At 38.9% G+C, this 22,988-nt stretch overlaps 1 protein-coding gene across 2 annotated transcripts in view; it reads left to right on the forward strand.

Moving 5' to 3' along the window:
• The window catches only part of SMYD3 (SET and MYND domain containing 3), a 387,008-nt gene that overhangs the window by 111,862 nt on the left and 252,158 nt on the right, over positions 1-22,988 (forward strand). Inside the window, exon 1 of one of the 2 annotated variants that reach the window (XM_054063818.1) lies at positions 18,036-18,402. The exons of the other annotated variant lie outside the window; for it this stretch is intronic. Within the exon in view, the coding sequence (XP_053919793.1) occupies positions 18,385-18,402 (18 nt within the window). The 5' untranslated portion in view covers positions 18,036-18,384. Of the gene's footprint in view, positions 1-18,035; positions 18,403-22,988 lie in introns of those variants that run through there. 2 annotated transcript variants of the gene reach the window in all.

The following is a 22,988-nucleotide window of genomic DNA, read 5'->3' on the forward strand; positions in this document are numbered from 1 at the left end:
GTGAACAGTTTAGTTTACTTACTGGAGTGAGTAACCAAAACCAGGCTGGGGGTGCGTGTGTGTCAGTTTTTTGTTTGCGTGTTTTGGGTTTCTTTGTTTGTTTTGTTTTAGTTTCAAGCATTTAATAACCGAGAGTGGGTTAGACAAAACAAAAAGTGAATTTAGGATTAGTCTCTGACTATGCAAATGCTTGTCTCTTGATAATGGGAAGACTAAAACATGAACTTATGCATGCATAAAGGCTTTGTATTTTTATTTCATTTCTCAAGTTTTCTTAGAGCCATCACAATCAAATTGTAAATGAGAATGAAGAGTAAGTAATTGTCATATGTTCAAGTGGCCAAATGCTTTTTCTGTGACAGTATCAAAATGAAATAGAAATGGCTGGGAACATATTCTTTTTTTCCTAATAAGGAAGAATTTTGCAAGTATGTTTGATTCCTTATTTTGTAGTATCTTAGACACAAAATACTTCCAGGCTGTGGTGTATTGTGAGACTAGTGAGATTTGAATGTTAAACTGCCTGAATTCTTAATAATATAAAAAGGCATTGATAATGCAAGGAGGATCAATGTTAATTTTGCACTTCTCTATGTAACCAGGAGTGAGTACTTACAAGCATAGGTGTAAATTATTTAAGAATATTCATGAAGAGAAGAGGTGGAGATAACGAAGGAGTGCAGCTGGAATGTGAGTGTTCATCACAATGAACACGGGATAAAAGCACACCGGTTTGGTTTGGGGAGGATTTTGCATTGATTTGTCTTGCAAGATGCAGGAGTGCAGTGAGTGCACGGGTGCGGATGCACCTAGAGTTCTGCTCCCTATTTGACCTCTTCTCCTGAAGGGGATTTCAAACTCATATGGTCTGAAGCAAAATAGCAGAAGAATGCAGTCGATAGCAGTCATAAGAAAAGTGATAGACAACAAATAATGGTTAATTATGAAGGAAGAGTTAAAGGGATTAAACTTATTTAGCCTTTGGTGACAGCCACAGGTTGCTCTTAGGCGGCTGCTCCATAGGACAGAGGCAGACCACAGAAGACCTCGGACCTGGGTCTGTCCCAGGGAGGCACAGACTCTTGTGTGGCTCTTCTTGAGAGCCTCTTACTGCAGGCAGTGCACTGTTGACCTGCTCTGTTGTCCCCTTTCACTCCCATAGGTCCTCTGAGGGAAGTCTGCCTTAGCTGCTGCGCTGTCCTGAGCCCCTTTGATGCGTGTGGGAAAATATGTAGGAAATAGAATTTTAAAATTAAAGTGCTTATTAGATCTTAAGTAGTTTTATTATTTTTACAAAATAAGAGAGCAAATCTGAATTGTTTATAAATACTATCATGGAATTCAGAGAAAGAGCAATTCTGTGAGGCTTGTAAGCTAGGCACCTCTTTCCTCCCCTCCATTCTCTCCTATGCTGTAAGTGCACCTTGAAATGCCATTACCTGCTCTAGATGAGAACAGGGTAATTTGTAATGTGGAACAGCTAATTTTTCATTGTGGTTCCACTGCGGCATAATGCAAAACAATCCAGTGGAGCTATGTTGGTAGTGCAATAACCTGCATTCAGAGCAGGTGTCGTGTCAGTTGTTGCATCCTGACACCTTTAGCCAAATATGAAGCTATTTGCAGAATTAGTGTAGGCTTTTCGATATATTTGAATTATCCTACTTTTTGCAAAGTATAGAAGCCTATAGAGGAGGAGACAATTGAGCTTGGACCATTATAAAAAAATAAATAAATTGCAAATTATAGTTAGTCGATGTCTTCCCCAGGTCTAAGAGCCTTAGTTTTGTTAAAGAGCTAATTTAGTGAACCAGATATAATGATAAGTGTTTTCAGAGCCAGCTTTGGCAATGTTCTGAGTCCTTTTTTTCTCCTAGATTGTAGTACATATGAAAGAGCTGGGAAATGCCAGCTCTTTTAGACTGATGGCATCCCGTGATCTATTTGCTTTGAGAAGAATCCAGCTTAGAACAACTTTCAGTAGGACAGTGAGCTGCTGTATTTCAGAAGTGCCAGTGCTCAGCTGCAGAATTAAGCTGCACAATGAATTTTGTTCTGTTGGCTGAAAATTGAGTTTCCAGACTCAAAAAAGCTTAACAGTTTTTTTTGTATTTTTTTTTAAATAAATATATATTTAAAATTAACTACAAAACTGTTCTGTGTTTCATCTATTGCATTTTGTGTCTCTTACAGGTCACCTAAGTAAGAGGCAGCATGCCGTATGTCCAGCCAGAGTGCTGATATGGTCATTTGGCTGACATTCCCTCAGAAGGACAATTTTTTATGTTTCTCTTTTTTTTTACCTAGTCTCTAATTTTCCTGTAACTTGCTGAAACGTGAGGTCTTCCAGACCACTGTTCCATTGTCAAATTAAGCTGAAATTGGCCAGAAAATGTGGGAATTACTTGGTAATGTCTGATAGGCTCTGTGATTGTATAAGCCTGGTTTTGCATACCCTGTAACTAAAAATCTACCCCAGTCCCCAAGAAAAAGAATCCCTTAATTTTGCTACAAAGGTGGTATTCAAATATCCCTGTGTGTTTCATCTGCATGTCAGCACTCGGCAATCAAAGTATTACTGTGCATAGCAGTATCTATAACGTTAATACGCGGGCAGTGGATTTTTCTTCTTGGCAGAGCACATTTTGCTGTCTTATATTCAGTTCCTGGAACATCCCTGAAAGGAAACTAAAATTTTAAATCTTGAGTTGCTTTGTAATTCCTTCCTTGTGAGACAGTCAGAAAACCCATTCTGCAAAGCTAGATTCTATCTCCTTTTTGTAGATAACAGGAAAACATAATTTTTTTACCATGTAATCGCAATCCTCTTACAAGGCTGCCTGAATTAGCAATTCAGATAATCTCAAGTAGTGTGCTTCCTCAGCCCCTGTATTTACAAATGATTTAGTTATTCAAGGCTTGCCTACCTGAGTCAAAACCAACTCATATCTCCTCATAGAGAAAAGGATTACAGACTCTGAAATCTCCTTTTAATATAAATTCTGTTATTGTATGGAACTGATTACTATTTTTCTGGCTTCAGTCAAGGCTGAATTATCATTTGATATGAGAAAGAAACTGAAAGCTCTTAAAAATAATAGTAATACACATAAATTCTCATAATAAATTGCACTCAAAAATTTACATTAAAGTCATGTAAGTTAGCATACATTGAGTGAGAATCTGTCTCATTAATATTAATCCGGACTCTAATGAGAACACGAAACTACTGTGTAATGCTAAAAGGGCACAGGTGTGACATAGTCTCAGAGAAGGTGAAAGCCTGAAATCCGACAAGCTACTAAACTATAAATTGCACTGCCTAATTATTAGGCAATTTCTTGCCTGATTTTTGAAAGGGCTGAGGTTTAATGTTTATCTGTGAAAAATAAATGCCTAAAGAGACAATTTATCATAGATGGAATGACATATCACTGAATTTCCCTGTAACAGAAAAATACGGTAGAGAGGAGTCTGTGACCTGACTGCCTTATGGATGTACTAATTCATACCCTAGGCATAATAATTCTGTGGAAAGTAATCTTTTCTTCTTTTTTCTTCAGTGGATTCATGATCTCCTGGGCTGCTCTGTTTGTGTCACAGTGATGCTGGGATGGCGGTGTCAAAACTGCACTGCTCTGAGTTGCAAGCCATTAAAATAAAATGCATCAGTTGCAAGAGCTTTGGTAGAGGGCACCCATGCCAAGGAAATTACAGGAGAAAGTAGATGATTACATTTGGAAGAAAAGGCTATATTTGCAGTTTGCAAACAGTAAATTGTCTTTAGCTAAAATTTTATTTTCCAAGTAGCTTTTTTTGGTATTTCTGTTTTTCTGTCACTGTGTGTCAAGGTGTTAAGAAAATGAAAGATTTTAAGCTAAGGTGTGTTCACCACTGCTTGTGCATCCATGAGTTGGTCTGTGATTGACATTCAGTAAATAGCGTTGTTTTGTCTCAGAAAGGAAAACTCAGTTCACAGTTTCCCAGCTGTGCTCAGATTTGAAGGTATAAAAGCGAAAAAAAAGAATGTACAGTTGCTTTCTTGAGCAATGTCAGTGACAGCAGCTTGGGTGCATGCAGGGAGCGTATTTAATCTGCTTGTGCTCCTAGACTTTGCAATGATGGATTCTGTATAAATAAATAAAGACTCGAGAGATTTAGTAAGGTGCCATAGGAAGGTGATCACAATTTGTCTTTCCTAGAAGCCTTGTGGAAGAAACATCCATGAACTGTATACTAATATGTTCTCCACTCACCTCTGAAATGAAATAAAAATTAAAGAAGGGGGAAAAAAACTTTTTAGGTGTAAATGTCCTTTCATAATTCTGCCTGCTAGTGTAGCTGTTGTGTTAATTGATTGTTCTCAATGAATCCTCTGGTGGTGGAACAGGATTGAGGTGGGAATACGCTGTGTATGTAAAACTCATAAGTAAAATATGATTCTGTTGTCTTGAACAGAGAATTATTTACATGGTAAACTGTACAGATGGCTTGTAAAAGAAAATTACTCTTCCTTCCTGAAAAACCACTTGATAAATCACAGGCTTCTCTTTATGCTTGTTTCTCTCTTAATATCTAGAAAATCCAAAAGTTATGCAAATTTGGAGTACTCCAATCACACCAAACACCTGGAAAAACATAAGTAGTCTTAACAGATTAACTTAATATGCACTTTTTTTTTTTATTCCTAACATTTGTTGAAAAACTCATGAAGTCCTAGGCAATGTTTTTTTTTAATTGGAAGTGAGAAGTTTGACCTTTTTGAGTGGTTCACTAAACGCAACAGATTAATCTATTGCTTATTACTTTTTATCAGTAATAGGCAATGGTAACAAAAAAAAGTCAGTCCATAGTTTTTTGGCTACTTAAGACTGGGCTCAGGTTTGATTTACAAGCGGTGAACTGACTGGACTTTCAGGTGGGTCAAAGACCCAGATCCTAGGTCCTGGTTGTTAGTGATCACCAGTAATTCTGTGAACCTCCTTGGAGTCTGGAGGTGTCGCCATGCTGCTGTTGGGGACATACCAATACCATATGACTGGTACCCATGTTAAAAGTTCCTGCTGTGATTCTCTATAGGAATTTGAGTGCTTGTCCTGAAGAATTTAATGTAGCTCTGCCCTCTTGCCGTGCCTCGCTCCAGGGCAGTCAAACTTTTAAACATGCATTTGAAACATAGCACTTGTGACACTGTTGGGTTTCTGCCCTGCAGTCCTCAGGTGTTTCAAGGAAAAAGTGATCCTCGCTTGGCCACCTGTGCTGGTGTTCAGTGGTATGGTAACACCACCCTCCTTACACGAAAAGAGTTGTAAAATAAGGTCTTAAAATTGTTTCTCTGAATTGTGGAGAGCAACTGAAGTAAAGTGTAGTGGATTCATCTGAGTTGCTTTTATACATATACTGGATATCTGTAACCTCAAAGAGAATATGTTATTAACATATCAGCTATGGCTACCTCCTCTGTCCTTATTTTGCGATGGCTGTTTGGCTGATTTTAGCCAGATTTTTTAGGAAGACAACACTTTTTTTTAATCTCTCCATGTTTCTGCTGCCTCCTCCAGGATTGTTTTAAACCCATCGCTGAGTTCCAAATGACTTTGGGTGGAGGATGGAGGTCTCACAACTCTCATATTTGCATGAGCTTCTCAATATAGTGATAGCTTGGTTGGGAAGTGCCCAGCAAAGGAAAAGACTGTGGTGCAGACTGCGTATAATGCAAGAGATGCCAGTGAATCCATATGAGCAAAGGTCTTGGAACAAGGCTTTGTACTGTCAGCAGACCAGGCAGTGCCTTGGGCTTTCCAGTCTCTGAGAGGTGGGACAAACTTCATGTGTGGGTCCACGTGCCCTTGTACAGTTCAGTCAGTCTGCACAGGAGCAATAGATTCATTCACTTGAATCTTCCTCATGAAATAAAGATCTGCTGCAGTAAACCCAATGGTTTATATGCAGCAGATCTTTATTTCATGATGCAATGAATCTTTATTGATGAGGTGATGATCTTTATTTCATGATCTGAAACCACCAGTGGTTTAACTGGTGGTCTTGTCCTTAGCTGTTTGGAAATGGGAGTAAACTGTAGCAGGTTTAGACATGATAAATTGTACAGTGTGTTGTTCCCTGCCTCACCGATACCAGCTTGTCCCTTGCTCAGAGGGGCTGCGTGGCTTTGGTGACTTGTGAAAACAGAAAATGTAGGCATATTCTACACCTTGCATTTCTCTCCTTTCGTAGCCACTGAAGTTCAACAAAGTTTTGGTTTCTAAAGATGCTCTAATATGAAACTAGCACCAAATCTAATTATTACTTGTTGAAGTTTATTTATTTTTCTTCAGTAAATGCTTAATCTTAATGGCTTTGTAAACAGCTGGATGTTCACATTTAGGGGGAAAAGAAGTCGTCAGAATCCTCCAGAGAACAATATCAGATCATTTGTTATGGAAAAAGCTTTAATGCTTGTTAATTGTGTGCTTTAGAGTCTTCTGTTATTAGCATAGCTGGTTAAGGATGAGTCTTTCCGTTTTTAAGCATTGTGGGAAAAATATCATATGATTTTACTTCCTTTTCTTATAAATAGAAAACCAACCAAACCAGACAACCTCCTCCTCCCTACTTTTACCAAGAATGAGGCAGTGCTACGTCAAAAGCCGGTGGATAATGGGGCAGTGTTGGAGGGAAGGTTAAAATTTGAAAATAACAATCCAAAGGCTGTTGTGCCCCTACTTACCCTAAAGTACAGCAGACTAGAGAATTGTTTGATCGCTGCTGTGTCTGAGCAGGGAGGCAATGCCATGGAGCTGAGCAGCTCAGACATGACGCTGCATTTATGTCCAGACCCAGGCTGGCACTGCTCACGTAGAAATCTCTACTACTTGTTTTAGTATAAATGATTGAAGCAAGAAGTGGAGAGAGCAAGTTTGCAGATGCTGCAGAACTGGGAGGAATAGCTGACATAGTAGATAGTTATGCTGCCATTCAGAGGGACATTGACAGGCTGGAGAAATGGGCTAACAGGAATTGCATAAAGTTCCATGCAGGCAAATGCACAGCCTGGGCCTTAGGGATGAACAACCTCAAGCACCAATATATGCTGGGAACTGACTGGCTGGAAAGCAGTCATGCAGAAACTGACTGTGAGATCTTGGTGAACAACAACCTGACCATGAACCACCAATGCACCCTTACAGCAAAGGCGGCAGACAGCTAGGATTCATAAGGAACAGTGTTGCTGACAAGCTGTGGGACCTAATCCTTCTTCCCTATGCAGCACTGATGAGACTACCTCTGCAGTACTTTTTCCAAATCTGGGCTTCCCTGTCAATGAAGGATACGGACTTACTAGAGTGGGTCCAGCGTAGGGTCACAAACATAATTGGAGGACTTGAGCATCAGTTAGAGGAGGAGAGGCTGACAGAGCTAGTATTGTTGAACGTGGAGGAGAGAAGTCTCATGGGAGATCTTATCAATGTGTATAAAGATCAGCAGATTCCTACCTGACAGGAAGGAATGAAAAAGACAGAGCCATATTTTTCTCAGCAATTCTCCCAGTACAAGAAATGATGGGAGATTGTAGATATTGTAAAGTCTCCATCTGTGGAGATATCCAGAATCTAATGGGGCATGATCCTGGGTAACCTGCTGTAGAAAACCCCGTCTGAGCAGGGCGAGGTGGACTAGAAGATCTCTAGCAGTCCTTTCTAAGCTCAGTGTCTCTGTGAATTAAAGTTCACTATATGTGGAAGACATTGAAACATCCATACAGTGTGGTATAGGTAATTATTTAGGAGATAAGCAGATGGCTTTCAGCACTTTTTCAGGCTTTCTGAGACTCTGGGGCTTGAATCAAGTTAGGGTTTGAGAAAGGATGCTTGCTACAAACTGTTCTGCATGTGATGTGCGTCACTGAATTCATACCAAACTCCTCCCAGTGATGTAGTGCAGGTTCTATACAGTTTTGTCTGGGCTGATGGGGTTTCTAAAGAACGAGAGGCTCAGGTTTTCCAGTTGCTGTGCAGGTTGGTCAGAGCTTGGTCTTCTAGGTGTCAGGCAGCTGAAAATAAAGGTTGTGCACTGTAAATGGTCAGAGAGCACAACTCCTTTGTTTTTTTTTTTTTACCCATACCTATCGAGTCCCTGGATGAGCCTTTGGAAAGCTCAGGCTGAGACCTGGACCAACTCAAATCTTCTTTCAAATGCAGATTGTATGGTTAATTCTTGAAGACCTGTATAAGTAGAGGTTTCAGAGAAATTAGTAGTTCTGTACACGTAAGCTTGTTTGTCTCTTTTCTGAAATGTTTGGTGGTGTTATGATGCTGTACTGGTTTGGGCTGGAATCAAACTGCAACAGATACATGCTTTACTTGCTCAAATCAGCTATTTATCAGAAGGAAAAAACCAACCCAGAGATAAACTACCACAGAGCAACATTCTGTATTAGAAGCTTACATCAACCTGAATTTTTGGCCTGTTTTGGTTTTTAGTCATCTTTTTAATGTTATCTTCTGCAGTTGTTATAATGAAAACATAGTACCTCCTGTCCAGACTTAAAAAAAACGTTCTCCCAGTGAAAGATCTGGTGCAGAATGCTCTTTCTACAGATTTATATCACTGTGCATACTTCTAAATAAATATTTACCTTACAATGGGTTTCATTTTGAGAGCTGCTAAGCACATATTGTTTTGCAGGCTATATGCAGCATTCAGTAATGGAGAGAAATATAATTTCTAAGTGCTAAAATGCATACCAGTATATACAAACCAATAACCAGCACAGTATGATTTGAAGAAATTACTTCCCCGTATACAGCGCATGTTCTTTAAAGAGAGCAACCACTGCTTTCTAGCTCATTGTAATTCACACTGCGTCCAGCACTACTGGAAAACTAATGAAAATGCTGGGAGTACAAGGCTTTATTTTACTGTTGAGAATTCTCAGTGGTTACAATATTATGTTGTGCCTAACTCTCCTGGTATCACATTTTTTTAACAGTGATTTTTGTTTTCAGCCCAGTGATCCATTTCATGCATTAACCCCCTAACCACTGAATGTACCGTGTAGCACAAAGGAACTTTCAAATCAAAATGTTTGTACTAGATTAATTGTAAATAGGAAAAATCTTCTCAATCAGGTAGAAATCTTATATGCGTAGGCTCACTGGCATGGAAATCTGGGAAGCAGAGGCTTTTAAGTCCATCTCCAAAAAGACCAAAGTGCAGAGATAGGAAGGGGTGGTGCTGGATTTATTTTTTCATCCAAGACTGCATGATACAAAATGATGCAACTGCTGCCATACCAAAATTATATTGAATTGACTAACAGCCAGTCAATACCACTGTGCAAATCCCACCTCTCCCCCTCAAGCAAACCAGAAGAGTAAACCTTTCTCAATTGATTTTCTCTCTTATTAAATAGAGAATTATAGAAAATTATCTTAGAACTCTCTTTTAAAAACAATATAATTACTAACAGTGAAAAGTCAGTGAATATTTTGGGGCTTTGGGGTATATGGTGTTTCAGATGTAATTTTTTTCAAAAAATTGTCATTCGTGAAGCACCTTCAGTTGTCAGCAGTGTGATAAAAGAGTCATCTCCTCAGTTAACAGAGGGAGTATTAAAATGCGGAAGAGATTATCACTAGAATATTATAAATGGTATCTTTACACATCTGTTTAAGTTTTGGAGGAATTTACTTTCATCCTTGTCTCCTTTGTTACTCTGGAGTAATTTATAATGCATCTGAAGGACTGCCTTGTCTCCCTCGCTGCTGAACCCAACATATGCATACTTGCAGAGACTGAGAGAACAGGAAATATCACATGTCCCTGTCTCTGCTCCTCTGTGCGTAATTTTAGGGAGATATCTAGGAGGGTGTGACAATGCAATAAAAGAAAAAACCACAACTTTTAGTTGTGTTAATATCTGCATTTTCCATGGTTAGGTGTTCTGTTAAAGGTGTGCAGTTGAATCAGTATCTGACACATTACTACACTGTTAAAAATGCCATTAAATAATAAAAAAAAAACCCTGAATTTTTGTGACCAGAGCAGCCAGACACAAAGTGCAGAGGCCCATCCATATTATAATCTCTTTCAAACATTGCTCTCCTGCACTGGAGATGAGGCTTATTACTGGGCCCGTCAGATGTTCTTAATTTTCTCTTGTTGCAGTACTTGAAAACTTTGACTAACATGTTAGGGGCTGGATGCTGCAGGTTGAGCCCAGGCATCCACTGCCACTTGAGATAGTCTTGAGTATCCCACCTGGCCTCCACTTGATGGTTTCTGTCAGGTCCTTTGTCTGCCAGCCTCCTAGCTTGTTTTAGATGCACAGAGCATCTCATGTGGCTCTCAATTTAGTCAACTAATCTTGCTTCAGGCAACTAATACCCTCACTAATGCGATTTGCTCTTTCAACTCTTCCAGAGATGCAGGTGTACTTTGAGGGGCTTTATTTTATTTGAAGGGTTTTCATGTGTTTATTTTGTACTGTGGCTTTAGAAGGGAACTCAAATTGGATAAGTGTTTCTTGCTCACTAAAGGCAGGGATGCTGATGTTGCTCATAAATTTGTCAAGGAACCAGTTCCCTCATAGCTGCATTGCACAGACGTGCTTTTCCCATAGTGCTGAAAGCTTGGCTGTGTCAGGAGGGTTGACTATGGCTTTCATTTCGGAGAGCAGGTGATACCTTACATGCTTAGAACCTGTGCCATTAATTGTTCCAAATGTCTAGATTAAAAATAGGTGACTAATTAACTTTTTTAAAATGAGTACTTCAGCAAACCCCTTCCTGACTTAGTAGGAGTCTGAGAAATAACAATTATTCTCTGTTTTGGCAGTGAAGTTATGCAGATATTATAACCATCTGGTTTTTGACAGAACTAATTACCTTAAATTAACAGCAACAAGTGAAAATCTCTCCCTGCAATTGGCCCCAAGACCTTGAATTCGATTTGATGCTTTAAAGAGAGCAGACTTTAAAACCAGATTTCGTGTGTTAGAAGCTAAAAGAAGAAAAACAAAAAAATTAAAAAAAAATCAAAATATTAATTGAAGTGGGCCTAAGAGAAGGAAAACAGCTGAAGATACTTGTGGCCCATCCTGTTCTTCAGTGAGTACAGTGAGATGAAGCACTGCTCAGCATGTTACGCGGTGATAACAAAGCCCTAGAAAGCAAACTGCTGCTCCTCAAGGTGAGTATGAAAGTGTAGTTTTGAAAAGTTAACGAATAGACAGAGGACCTCAAATGTAACCTCAATGGGCCTCAATGTAATCATGTTGGCAAATCTCTGATCACGTTGGCAAAGTGCGAAACAAAACATCAGGGAATTTAAAGAGAAATGAGAATGGACCACATTGTGCCTTGGCCGTTAAGGAGGCTCTGTCTGAGTGAAGAGGAAAGTGGAAACTAAGGTGACTCTAGAGAGGAGGGTGGCGTGGCCACGGTGGTGGGGCTAGATTCCTCTACAGCACCATGTAGGAATGGATAGGAATAAGGAACAGGCAAAGAAGGTAGCTTGTTCTTGCATCCTGAGTTTATACCTAACAAAGAAGTTTTTTGTTGCTGAAGTATGCGGATAAGATTTCTGCTGTGAAAGTATCTGAATATGCTTAGAAAAATGATCAACCTGAGTGTTTCCATTTCAGTTCAATTTATTGGAAACAAATGTCTGATAACTTTTCCTTTCTTATTTTCTTTTCTCTTCCACTTTGATAGAGAAATCAAAGCTCTGGTAACTTAGATGTCTCATTTCTCCGGGAGCCCATGTTCTTCTGCACTCTCTGAAAGCACATCAGCATGCTGCAGTATTTAGCTGCTTTTGACAACGAGTACCAGTTCTCCACGTCCTCTCCCCACCCCACCGCCCCCTGATAAAAATTAGACTTTGGTAGTCAGGACTGTCCCTAGGGAGGTCTTATCCAGGTAAAGTGCTCATTATCTGCCATATACATTGAATAAATCTTGAAGACTTCATGTAACGGTTAAATGTGAGCAGTAAAATACATAGAGGATATACTGTTAGTTTTCCAGACACTCCAAATGACTGCCTATAATTAATGTTTTTTGTACAGTATAGCAGTCTCATGAGTGTATACATTTCATGTTTCATCTTTACTAACCATGATTTTCAATTTTATACATTCTTTTCCCCCCATCACTTGTTTTCTGGCTAGGGAAGGCTTATTTTTAGAGAGCAGGTACAATTCTTCTAAAATAAGTGGATTTTTCTAAATGTAGTATTTTTGTCCCTTTTAAAAATAATTGTATGCTTCAGCATTGCAGCATATCTTTCTTCTGCAAAAAATAGAACAGATTTTTACACAAGTGGTAAGGGGTAGTGTCATCCCATTTCTTCATCCTGCTGCCTTATAATCTACTAAGCAACTTTATTATTTACAGCATTGGTCTGATACGTTTATACTAGTGAATTAGGTATTACAAAAACAGTGGTTGAAGAAACATCTGTGAGCTAAAACATACTGACTTATCACTATTGATTTGTAAGTGCTTAGTGTGATGTCTATTGACTGCTTTTGTGCACTGGCATTTTTAAGGGATTATTTTATTTTATGGCATCCTCTGGCTATAACCTGTAAGACAAAGCCCCCTGTATTTAAAATAAGGTGATCCATTATTTTTCATTGTCTTTTCTATTATACCCATTACCTTAGGTCATGTAGATGTAGTAGAAACAGTATTTATAGGAGATGGTATTTCATTAAAAGGAAACCTTTCCAGTATCTACCCATGAGGAAAGACTGTTGTTCTTTTAAGGGGATGAGAAAGAGAAAACAAGACATGTCCCCAAAGAAACCATATGTGTTACAGAAACAACATCTTATCTAATAGTCATTTAAGGCAAAATTTGTACCCTTAACTTCCCTAAGACAAATGTAATCTGAGGAGCACCGTTAACTTCAGCATATTGTTGGTCTGATACTGGATCAAAGCTGTACGCAGAAGTTTAGCCTTCATGTGAGTAAGTGGTCATGGCAGCATCATGTATATGATCAAAAGGCTCTGTTTATCTTCATGGTTCAGATCATATTTTAAAGATCATGGAGTGTCTCTCTATAGTCAATTCCCACCACCCCCCAAGCATTTTTTTGGCTCTTTTTTCCTAGTACCTCACTAAATTTTACCAAAAGGAATTGCACGGTCTTGTCTTCTTCACCATTAAACCTTATTAGATTCAGTCCTCATACGCTGTCCTTGTGTTTGGAGGAAAAAACCCCAAACATTAAATAATGTTAGATGTCTCTTTCCTGTGGTTACTGATGAGAGCTGTATTTTGGGTGATAAAAAGCAGAGGAGATGCAGAAGGTTCCTTCATCAGAAGAGAACAGCAGGAACAAATCTCTTGAAGATTGCCCTCATCTTTAGCTGTTGCAGAGAAAGGTGACCTTTGTAAGTACTGTGCATAGGTCAGAGATTTCTCCCAGCCTGCAAATTGTTAATGGGAATCCATTTTCCTCTCTAGAGATAGCCAAAGCAGGAGTGATCTGACTAGCCATTAAATGAACATGGTTGTAAATTTAGACAGGCATTTAAAGCTGTCTGCTATATAAATTAGAATTGCTGCTTACAGAATCACATTTCCACATAATATTTTTCTTATTAAAAGCGTAAGGAGCCTAAAAGCCACATTTACAGACAGTATTTAGAAAGAAATATTATGGTTTTAGAAAGGAAAAGAAATGCTGTTTCTTTCAAACATGAAAACACTTTAGCTTTGCAGCGTCTTTGTGTATTCACTGTTTCGTTCATTGCAGGAGAATGTAATTTGTAGCAACTTTCCTTATGAGACAAAAAAAATGAAAGAAAAGACGGAATTAGGGCTCTTTTTTTAAAAACTGGTCTGAAGAAAGAGTATGCATTGGTGGGAACTGCAGACCATAATAGTAAAAAGTGAGATATCTGTGTTAGTGATCTGTCTGCACTTATGTGAAACTTAGTTAATGACAATGTAGTTCCTGATCATTGAATGAATGATTTAATTAGAAAAGACAATTTTTGCCAGGATTGGTGGAAGGTGAAATGGATTTTGTCTTCTTTATAAAATCATATTGTATCATTAACTCAAAACTTGTGTATAATAGATAAGGCCACATATGTTATACAGGAAAAATCTTGCTAAAGCTTACCAGGAGCTCCCTCAAAAACTTTCCATGTGGAGAAATGCTATAATAGTAGCTTACTCAGACCAAAGAGCTTAGAAGTAAGTATATGTTATCTGTGTCTAAGACCAGTGGCTATCGGTACAGAATTAGGTCTTTGTTCTGCAATTTTGTCTTTGATTTTAGAAAGGCTGGGATTTGGCAGAAAAGTTTATCATTCAGATCTTGGCATCGTAGGCTAAAGGCTTCTTGCTATCCAGGGAGGTGAAATAGGGGACAGCAAAATGTTGTTAGGCCAGCGGGTTTTCCTCTTATCATTCAGCTTTCAATGTCCTGTGATTCTTCCAGAAACGTCAAGCCGCTTGGCAATGTAATACTGGCATTTATCTGAATGAATTGAGATTTTTTTCTTATTATTTTGCTTTTTATGAATCTTTACATTTTTCTCTCTGCCTTTTTTTTTTTTTTTTCCTCCTTTTTTCATTGGTGCTTGTAAGTGTAGCAACTCCTGGAATATATTTTAGGGATTATGAAATGAAATCTTGGAAGATTTCTGAGGTTTGAAAAACACTGAGATGTCCAGTAAGCCACAGAGGCTTATAAAAAATCAGCTTTAAAATATGATAGCACCTATTTATCCAAAACCTGATTCTTATTCTTACCTCTACAGCATTCTTCAAGAGGTCTTTCAAGGTTGAGTGGCATTATGCATTTGAAGTATACAGTGAAATATATCTTTGCTGTTGTGCTGGAGGAGCCCAAGAAGTGAGGACTTAAGTCACTTCCACATTTGCCCTGTGTCTCTGTATGTTGATGCAGAGGATAATTCTCTTACGCGGGTCTGTGTCTTTATAGAGAACAGTTGCTTTGAAGCTGGTACCTTGTTTTTTTTCTATAGGGATGGACAGGCATATGTCAGATGGGATAAACTGTTGGTGGAGCCATGGAAGTTTCTGCTCTGGTTAATGACAGAAGCTGAAACAGCATAATGAGAGGATAAGGAGAAGGCACTTTGCAGTGATTTCATGTTTGCAAAGCTGAAATGTTTCCAAAGCCCACTGCAAATTTGAGATAAAATAATGTGTAAGATTTAACTAGAAGAAAAATTAACTTTTACTTCAACACCAAATTAATTTTGACTTTTTTTTTAATTTTTAGAGTATTGGTGTCATGAAAGTAGTAGCAGTTCATGACGTGCTTGATGGTGTCATACGGTTTAAGTATTCAATTAGAATACTCAAGTCATTGTGACATCTTGTCATTCTAGGCTACAAGTGGAAGTCTACTATCAGTGATGTTGCAAATAAATATTGGTGATGCTTGTGAGTGAGCAAAATAAAATATGTTTTGCAACAGACTTTGATGTGAAACACAATATTTTAATTTAAGAAGAAACCACTTTGAATGTAATTTTAAATTAGTCAACAATATTTAACAAAAGCACAGTGCCTTTAAAGCCATAATGTAGTAGAAAATGATTTTAATAGAAATTTTTTGGTCAGCTGCAGTAGCAGTTTTCTTTTGCAGGAAAGCTGTCACGTCAATTTATATACATATATGTTTATATATAGTGAGTCTTTCTGACAGAATTGTGAAAACAAGAAGATACGATAGTTTAACATAAGAGAAGCAAAGCTTATGCTTAATAACACGTATTATGCCATTAATATAATTTCTCCCTTGCAGTGTAGGAAAATAAGAGGGAGGTCACCAAAGAGAAAAGAGGAAAAACAAATGAACAACAAAAAGAAATAGCGGGCCCTCCTTTCTCCCTCCTCCTCAGGCATCCTGCGGCTGAAATCCTTTCTCTTGTTAGGAAACTAATTATGTGGAGGTTGCTAACCGAGTTCTCTTTCAAGTACTAAAATAATGGAGAATCTTTCTCAGTCCAGGTAGCAATTAGCAGTCACCTAGTTGTAAGGCCAGCAATATCCTGTTGGCAATTTGCTCAGGGAGCCCTTCTGCATTGATTTGAATAGGAGCAGTAGAAGTGGAGTTCCCATTAATTCCTGATGAAATTTTTTTACTTCTTTGTCACACACACACCTGATTTACCCTGTAGTACACTGCTTTTTCTCATGCCACCTATCTCTATGCTGCCTACTGTTCATTTAGCTCTCTGTTGTTTAAATTAATTCACAGAGCTTATGGTTCAGTGAGATGTGTAGTCTTCCCTCCCTTTGTGGGCTCACTGACGCCACCATTAATACCTCCATTCAAGTGTGGACACGATGTTTGGATGAAGTATCCGTGAGTGAGAGGAACAATTTGTCCTTTGTCTGTGAAGTGTTGAATGTACTTTTGGTACTTCATGTGCTGGTAAATCCATAAGCTGCTTTGATAAACCAGTATTAGCATGTAGATAAATCATCACATTCTAGAAGGCTGTTTGTCCTCCTGGCTTCAGCTGGGATAAAGTTGATTTTCTTTCTGGTAGCTGGTACAGTTCTATGTTTTAGATCGGGGATGAAAATGTTTGTAACACATTGATGTTTTCAGTTGCTGCAGTCACAGACTTTTCAGTTTCTCATGCTGGCCTGCCAGCAAGAAGGTGGGATTGCATGGGAAGCTGGGAGGGGGCACAGCTGGAACAGCTGACCCAAACTGGCCAAAGGGATATTCCTTCCTATACATGTCCTTCCTATCACGCTCAGTGTATAAACTGGGAGAATTTGCTGGGAGCCAGGGTTTACTGCTAGGGCCAGGCTGGGCATTGGTCACCGAGGGGTGAGCAATCGTTCCTCATTCTTAATATTTTTGGAAAGTCAGAGGTTAATTAATGCCGCTCCTATTGGAAATAAGAAATCTCCGCAGCAGCTGCCGAACCTATCTTTAATTATTGCATGCACCAAATTCAGAAACATGTGTGGTTTATGAAGTCAGTGGTTCTGCATCAGCATCTATTTTAATTAGATTATTGAAATGAAATTTTGAAACTTAGCACTGGAGTGTATTGTTGCGGTTGGCCTTGTTAATCACAAATGGCTAACTGACATGTTCCAGTATGTCCCTTCACTTTCTCATTCCTTTCTTCCTTACTCATGGGCCATAATTTGTTAGTAGGACACATGCCAAGAAGGATCTTTACAGATTGCCGGGGCCTGTCATGTGCTCATGTGTGAATACATAATTTCACCTGCCTGAAATCAGTGTCAGAATTTCCTCAAAATTCTGTAATAGATATTCTGGAAACATGACCTTCTTGATAATGAAGTTAAAAATTAGATTACTGCTTACAGTCTTGTATTTTTTTTTTTCTTTTTGTAAATGACAGGATAAATTTTTAAATGAATGAAAATTAAGGTTTTAATAGGATTTTTTTCTTTGTTCTGAGCAGCCCGTTTTGAACACTTATGTATCGCTGAGAAGTTTGCAACTGAACTTGGGGTTTGTAGGGAAACATGTAACAGAGACAGAGAATGTAGGTAAGGCCATGCATTCTCATTTGTAGAGAAGTGGACAATAATAAAGAGAACCATATGGGGAAAACATAACCATAAAATTATTTTAAAATCAGGAGAATTGTTTATTTCAAATATTCAAGTAATAGCAGTGGTTGTTCTGTTGAGAAATATTTTCAGTTTGCCAGAGCTCCTTTTCCCTTTTATTCTACTGGTCTGTATTTCATGGAGAAGATACTTGGTGGTATTGACTACTAGAACATGTGTGAAAGTCCTGGTAACATGTACAGTCCCCCAGAAACTTGTGGCTCAGCACCCAGGCTTTTCTGAGTCTACGGTGGAGCATCACATGCTCCAGGTTTCACTGTTCAACATCTTTCCATTTCGAGAAGGAATACAAAATGAGGAAGAAAGACTACACTGTGCTTAAGAAAGTCAATGTCATTGAAGAATTGCTTGCAACAGTTTCTAAATTTTCTTTTCAGACAAGAATGGCTCATGTATTCAATTATTAACTTCTTTAATTATTTATGCATTTAGAACCAAATGTTCGTGTCTCTCTGTAAATGATTCTTCAGGAAATCAAAGACTTCTCCCTGAGGACCTTGAAGCACAGACTATTTTATGGCAGTGCTTTCTTTTGAAAACCTGATTTAGATTGCTGTCTTGTTTTATCCTTATTATCTCCGTTTCGTTTCATCCTGTGCAAACCAATAAGTGATAATTCTTGATGTACATTTTTATAAGGCCACTGATGGTTTGCTTAAGAATTTTGGAAAATTGAGAAAAAACTTGGTGAGACTTCTAGAAGGAAAGAAGGGAAGGCAACAGGTGATTTTACCAGTGCCAGGCTTGGCTGGATGCTGTATGACTTTGTATACTCGGGTAAGATCTTGTATATGTATTATTGCATTTGTCCATGGTGGATGCAAATATAACCTTGGTGATATTTTTTGACCTTGGTTCTGCCTCAGGCTATTTTGTAGGTGGCACCACTATGCACCCTTGCAGCAGCAGTAACAATGGCAGGATGCAAAATCAGACACAGTGCATGGATGGTTTTCTGGTACCTTATGTGAATGATCCATATTTCTGCTCTTCAGTGTGTGGATAACAGGCAGCTAACGGTGGAATTATTAGTCACTGGCCCTTGTGCTGTCAACCTAGAGGAGGTGAAAAGTAAGCCACTTCCTGGTTCTCTGGGTGACGTCTTTTTTCAAGAGTACCTCTTATGTTTTATTCATTTTTATAGACAAGTACATTTAGGACTTTAAAGGATGGTTACCCTACTCCTCCTATGAGTAGTATGAGACAATTTGTGTATTAAGACACAAAAGCTCCTCCTTTATTCTTTAAGTTGGTTTGTTTCTCTCTACTTATTCATGGGGGATTTGAAATGTGCAATTTTACATGTTGACGTATACAGAAGTATATACTTGTAGTGATTGAAGGCTTTTTTAATAGTGTGAAAAAATTTCATTTTCACTCTGCCATCTCTAAAACTGGTATAGTTTACATACAGTGTTGTCTTCTGGTTTTGGTGTTCTCTGTGGTTGTTTGGGCTTTGGGGATCAGTTTTATGCCACTGCAATTGTTGGCAAGTATTCAAGCCTTAAAACAATTGCCCATCTGTGTAAATTTTAGTGAAAAATTAACCATTCAGAAAGAGTAGCTGTGACATAATGTAAAGTCTGATTTGACAACACGTAAGATAACAGAGGAAAGTGAATGATAACGTAATACACAGTCTATCAAGTAAGCTTGTTCATGGATCTCTGAATTCATGATTCATGCATATAGGAAAGTCAAGAATTGAGAGCCAAAAAAATCCAGGCAGAATGTAAGGAAAATTCTGAATATTTAAGGAAGATGTAATCAAATGCTTCCTAGCAGAAAGAACTGCATAGTGGAGAATGCAAAATCTGGTGGGGTGGGGAAGTAGTTTTTGAGAAAAACGCTTTTCTTCTGAAGCTGCATGTCTGAGTGTTACCTGTGTTTGCTCTACTCCATTTAGGGTAAACTGAAAAAAAATAACTTGCCTCTGGTGCGGTGATCAGTGCTGTGGGCACTTGAAGTGGATAGTTTAAACAGGAATTGCTATTTTACAGAAACCAAAACTGTTTTCCTATTAATGCTTCCCCTCCATATTCTAACAGAATGTTTCTTCAAGAGATGAGGTAAGACCATCATTGGAGAAATTGGCATGGTTAAAGATAGAGCAGCAGGGTGAAATTTTTCATGATGAGGGTGGTGAGGCACTGGCATAGGTTGCCCAGGAAAGTTGTGGATGCCCCTTTGCTGGAGATGTTCAAAGCCAGGTTGGGAGGGACCTTGAGCAGGCTGGTATGGTGGAGGCTGGAATGTCCATGGCAGAGGGGTTGGAATTAGATCATCCTTATGGTCCTTTCCAACCTAGACTATGATCCTAAGGTGAGATGTAACTGGCTGCACGTGCCTGACTATGTGCCTACCACTCTCACCCTGGTTGACTTTGCACAGAAGTGGTTGACAAAGTGCTTGTATGAACTGTGTTTTGGCAAGGCCCTTTCCAACTGCTCCACCTGCAGCTTTGTTGGTACTAAATTTATGGACATGCAGTTTTCTCGACCCATAAAACTTGGGTGGCTTTTTGGGGGAAAACCTGATAAAATGAGAAAGAGACGAGGAGAGGAACAGACTTCTCCCTGTTTCAGAACAGCTAATAACCAACTTGTTATAGCAGAAATGTAATTATTTGGAAGATATGGCTGGAAGTCCCACAACTGAATCAAGCAGAGCAGGACTTTATATCTTGGTCTTTGAAGCCCCAGCTGTATTTCCCAGCTGCAGCTTATAGAGTACTTTGAGGCAGTTGAAAGACAGTTGGCTGCACCAGAAATTCTAACTGTGTCAAAATTGGTTACTCTTGTTTCCATCGTGTATGAAAAATATGTTTTCCCAATCAGCTCTTCTATGTGTCTCTAAAATGAAAGTGTGGGGCTTGAACTGCTGGTGTAAAGCAACGTTTGTGTCTGAGATTACTGTATAATCACAGCCTAAATGCTCAACAATCTCGCCTCTGTGTCTTGATGGGAAATTCACTGGAAGCATGAGCAATATATTTTTTTGTCCATTCAGCAAATAACACAGGATAATTTGGGAAAGCATCCTAGGAAAGATGTCTTATAGTCTGTTAAATTGCCTCTCCAATTATCTTTCCTGTAGTATTAACATTTTGGATTCAGACCTGTTCTTCATGGGCTGAACCATTGCTAATCAAATCTGTCATCTAGGACACATGAAACTCATGAGGAAAAGCAAAAATCCCAAAGAACTCCACTTAGTAACTGAAAAGCAGCTTTATCTGTTTATTGATTCATACATTTGCATATTTTTACTAAACACCAAATATCTGAATTTGAAATGGCTTTTAACTTTTTTCTTCATTAGACTTTTAATGAAGGCTAAGTTAAACTAAACAGAGTAAAATGTAGAAAATGGTAAATGATGGAGAAATGCATGAATACGTCTTACAGATGAGTTACCAGAGCTCTGGTAAGGCAGAAAGACACAGAAAAAGCACAGCTCCTCTTCAAAACACCATTGCATTCCAGGTGCTTTGATCAGTGTGTCAATTCCAATGGCAGCTTAAATAGCTCAACTGTCTGCAGGATTTTGCAAAAGCAGCAGATAGTGAATATCTATATAGTGTATTAATTTAAATATTGCTACCTTATTTTCTCATTTCCATGTCAGGAAGATATGTTGTGGACAACAGAGATTACAGTGGAACAGTAATTATTGGTTACTGGTTTATTTTTGTTATGAATGTAGCTTCTTAATTTTTTTTTCTTATCCTTTACTATGTAGTGCATACTAAACCATCTGAGGTGTTGCCCAAGTTTGACAGTATAAGCCAAGCAGACTTGTAAGTATCAATCATTCTGTCATTAACCAGTAATGATGTCTGACTGAGAAACTTAGGCGTGCCTTGCGTGGCTAGAAGCAGTAGGCATCCTCACAGTGATTATAACCATGAGAGGCTTAGCCTGATATCAAATTTGCTTGCATTCGCTTAGCAGATTTATTTTGAGAATGTTTGGCTGCCTTGCTTCATTTCTTATCTGTTGTGAACAAGAGTGATGCTTCTCAGAAATTGTGGTTCGTTTCACCATCTATGCAAATTACAAAAATGGTTTATTTAAGAGGTCTACAGTAGCGAAAGTGTTACTGCAACACTGTTAATCGTGTTAATTGGATCAGTTATTTGAGATATGTCAAACATGGTGGTAAACAATGCCATTTTTAAACTTCTTAAATGTGCAAAAATAATCAGGCTTTAACAAAATGAGCCGCATTTCAGTTTACCAGGAGATGATGACCGAATTAGAGCTCTAATGTCCCACCACCAAAGAGAACCGAACTTCCTTCCTTTTATACAAACAATATCAGTAGATCAGCGAAAAGCCTTCACTTTAGAACAAAGGGATGCTAACAGAATCCCTTCGATGTTGGATTATATAATGCCGGTGACAAGTCCTAAAGCCAAATAAAGCCCTCTTGTAACATTACATTATGCTCCAAGCAATGTAACCTGCTAATTTAGCTATAAAGCTAGGGTTTTTTTTTTTCTGATATATTTATCTTGAATCCAGGTAAAATGAGGAGACGAATAATCCATTTCATCTTTAAAATCAGCATATTTCTATCTGTCTCATGAGAATTCTGTGGTGATCCCTCTGAGGAGAAATTTCTGTTCAGAAAGGTTAATGGAGTGCCCCACTCACTCGTATTTCACATATCCAGCTTGTGTCAGGTTTTTCATTTGACTGGGATTAAACATGAACTGTCTCAGGCCTCTCACTGCCTTCCAGAAGTGTTGCAGGTAGTGCTGTGGGAAGTCAGATGCTTGGGTGTGGTTGGTTCGTTGTGGGGTGCTGCCCTAGGGTGGCTCTATGCCCAGCCCTCCACTGGTGGGACTTCCCTATGCGCCGGGAGGATGCAACACCATTTCTCCCTTGGCTTCCTCTGGAATGTTGCCCAAACCCGGCCTTTCTTCCAGCTTCAGAAATGGTGCTTCACTGTCCAATTTCTACGTGTCCTCAGCGTGAGGTGCTCCGGTTGCCTGTGTGCGCTTCTCCTGTGCCTCTGCAGAGGAGTGCAGCTGGCAATGCACAAACTTTGCGTGGGCTCCCAAATACTTCTCTGGTGCAGTTAAAAGATAAACACAAGATGCTATGGAATGGCTAAGGGAAAAAAGAAAACATTTCTAAACACTGTGCCATTCCTCTAACTTGCCAGTGTCCCAGGACAACATCTGTGCCCAGGAAGGCAGATTATCTTCCTCCTTCTAAGGTGCTGAGGAGTACCTTGGATAGGGAGGTGCCTGCCCGGCTGCTGTATTCCAGTCATTGCTGTTGCTCTGCATGACCTGGAGGTGGTGGTCACAGGTGCTGGACTGGTGAGCAGGCTACCGAGTGACAAACTTCTGT

This window comes from Cuculus canorus, chromosome 3 (genome assembly GCF_017976375.1).
Source record: "Cuculus canorus isolate bCucCan1 chromosome 3, bCucCan1.pri, whole genome shotgun sequence".
Classification (NCBI taxonomy): Eukaryota; Metazoa; Chordata; class Aves; order Cuculiformes; family Cuculidae; genus Cuculus; species Cuculus canorus.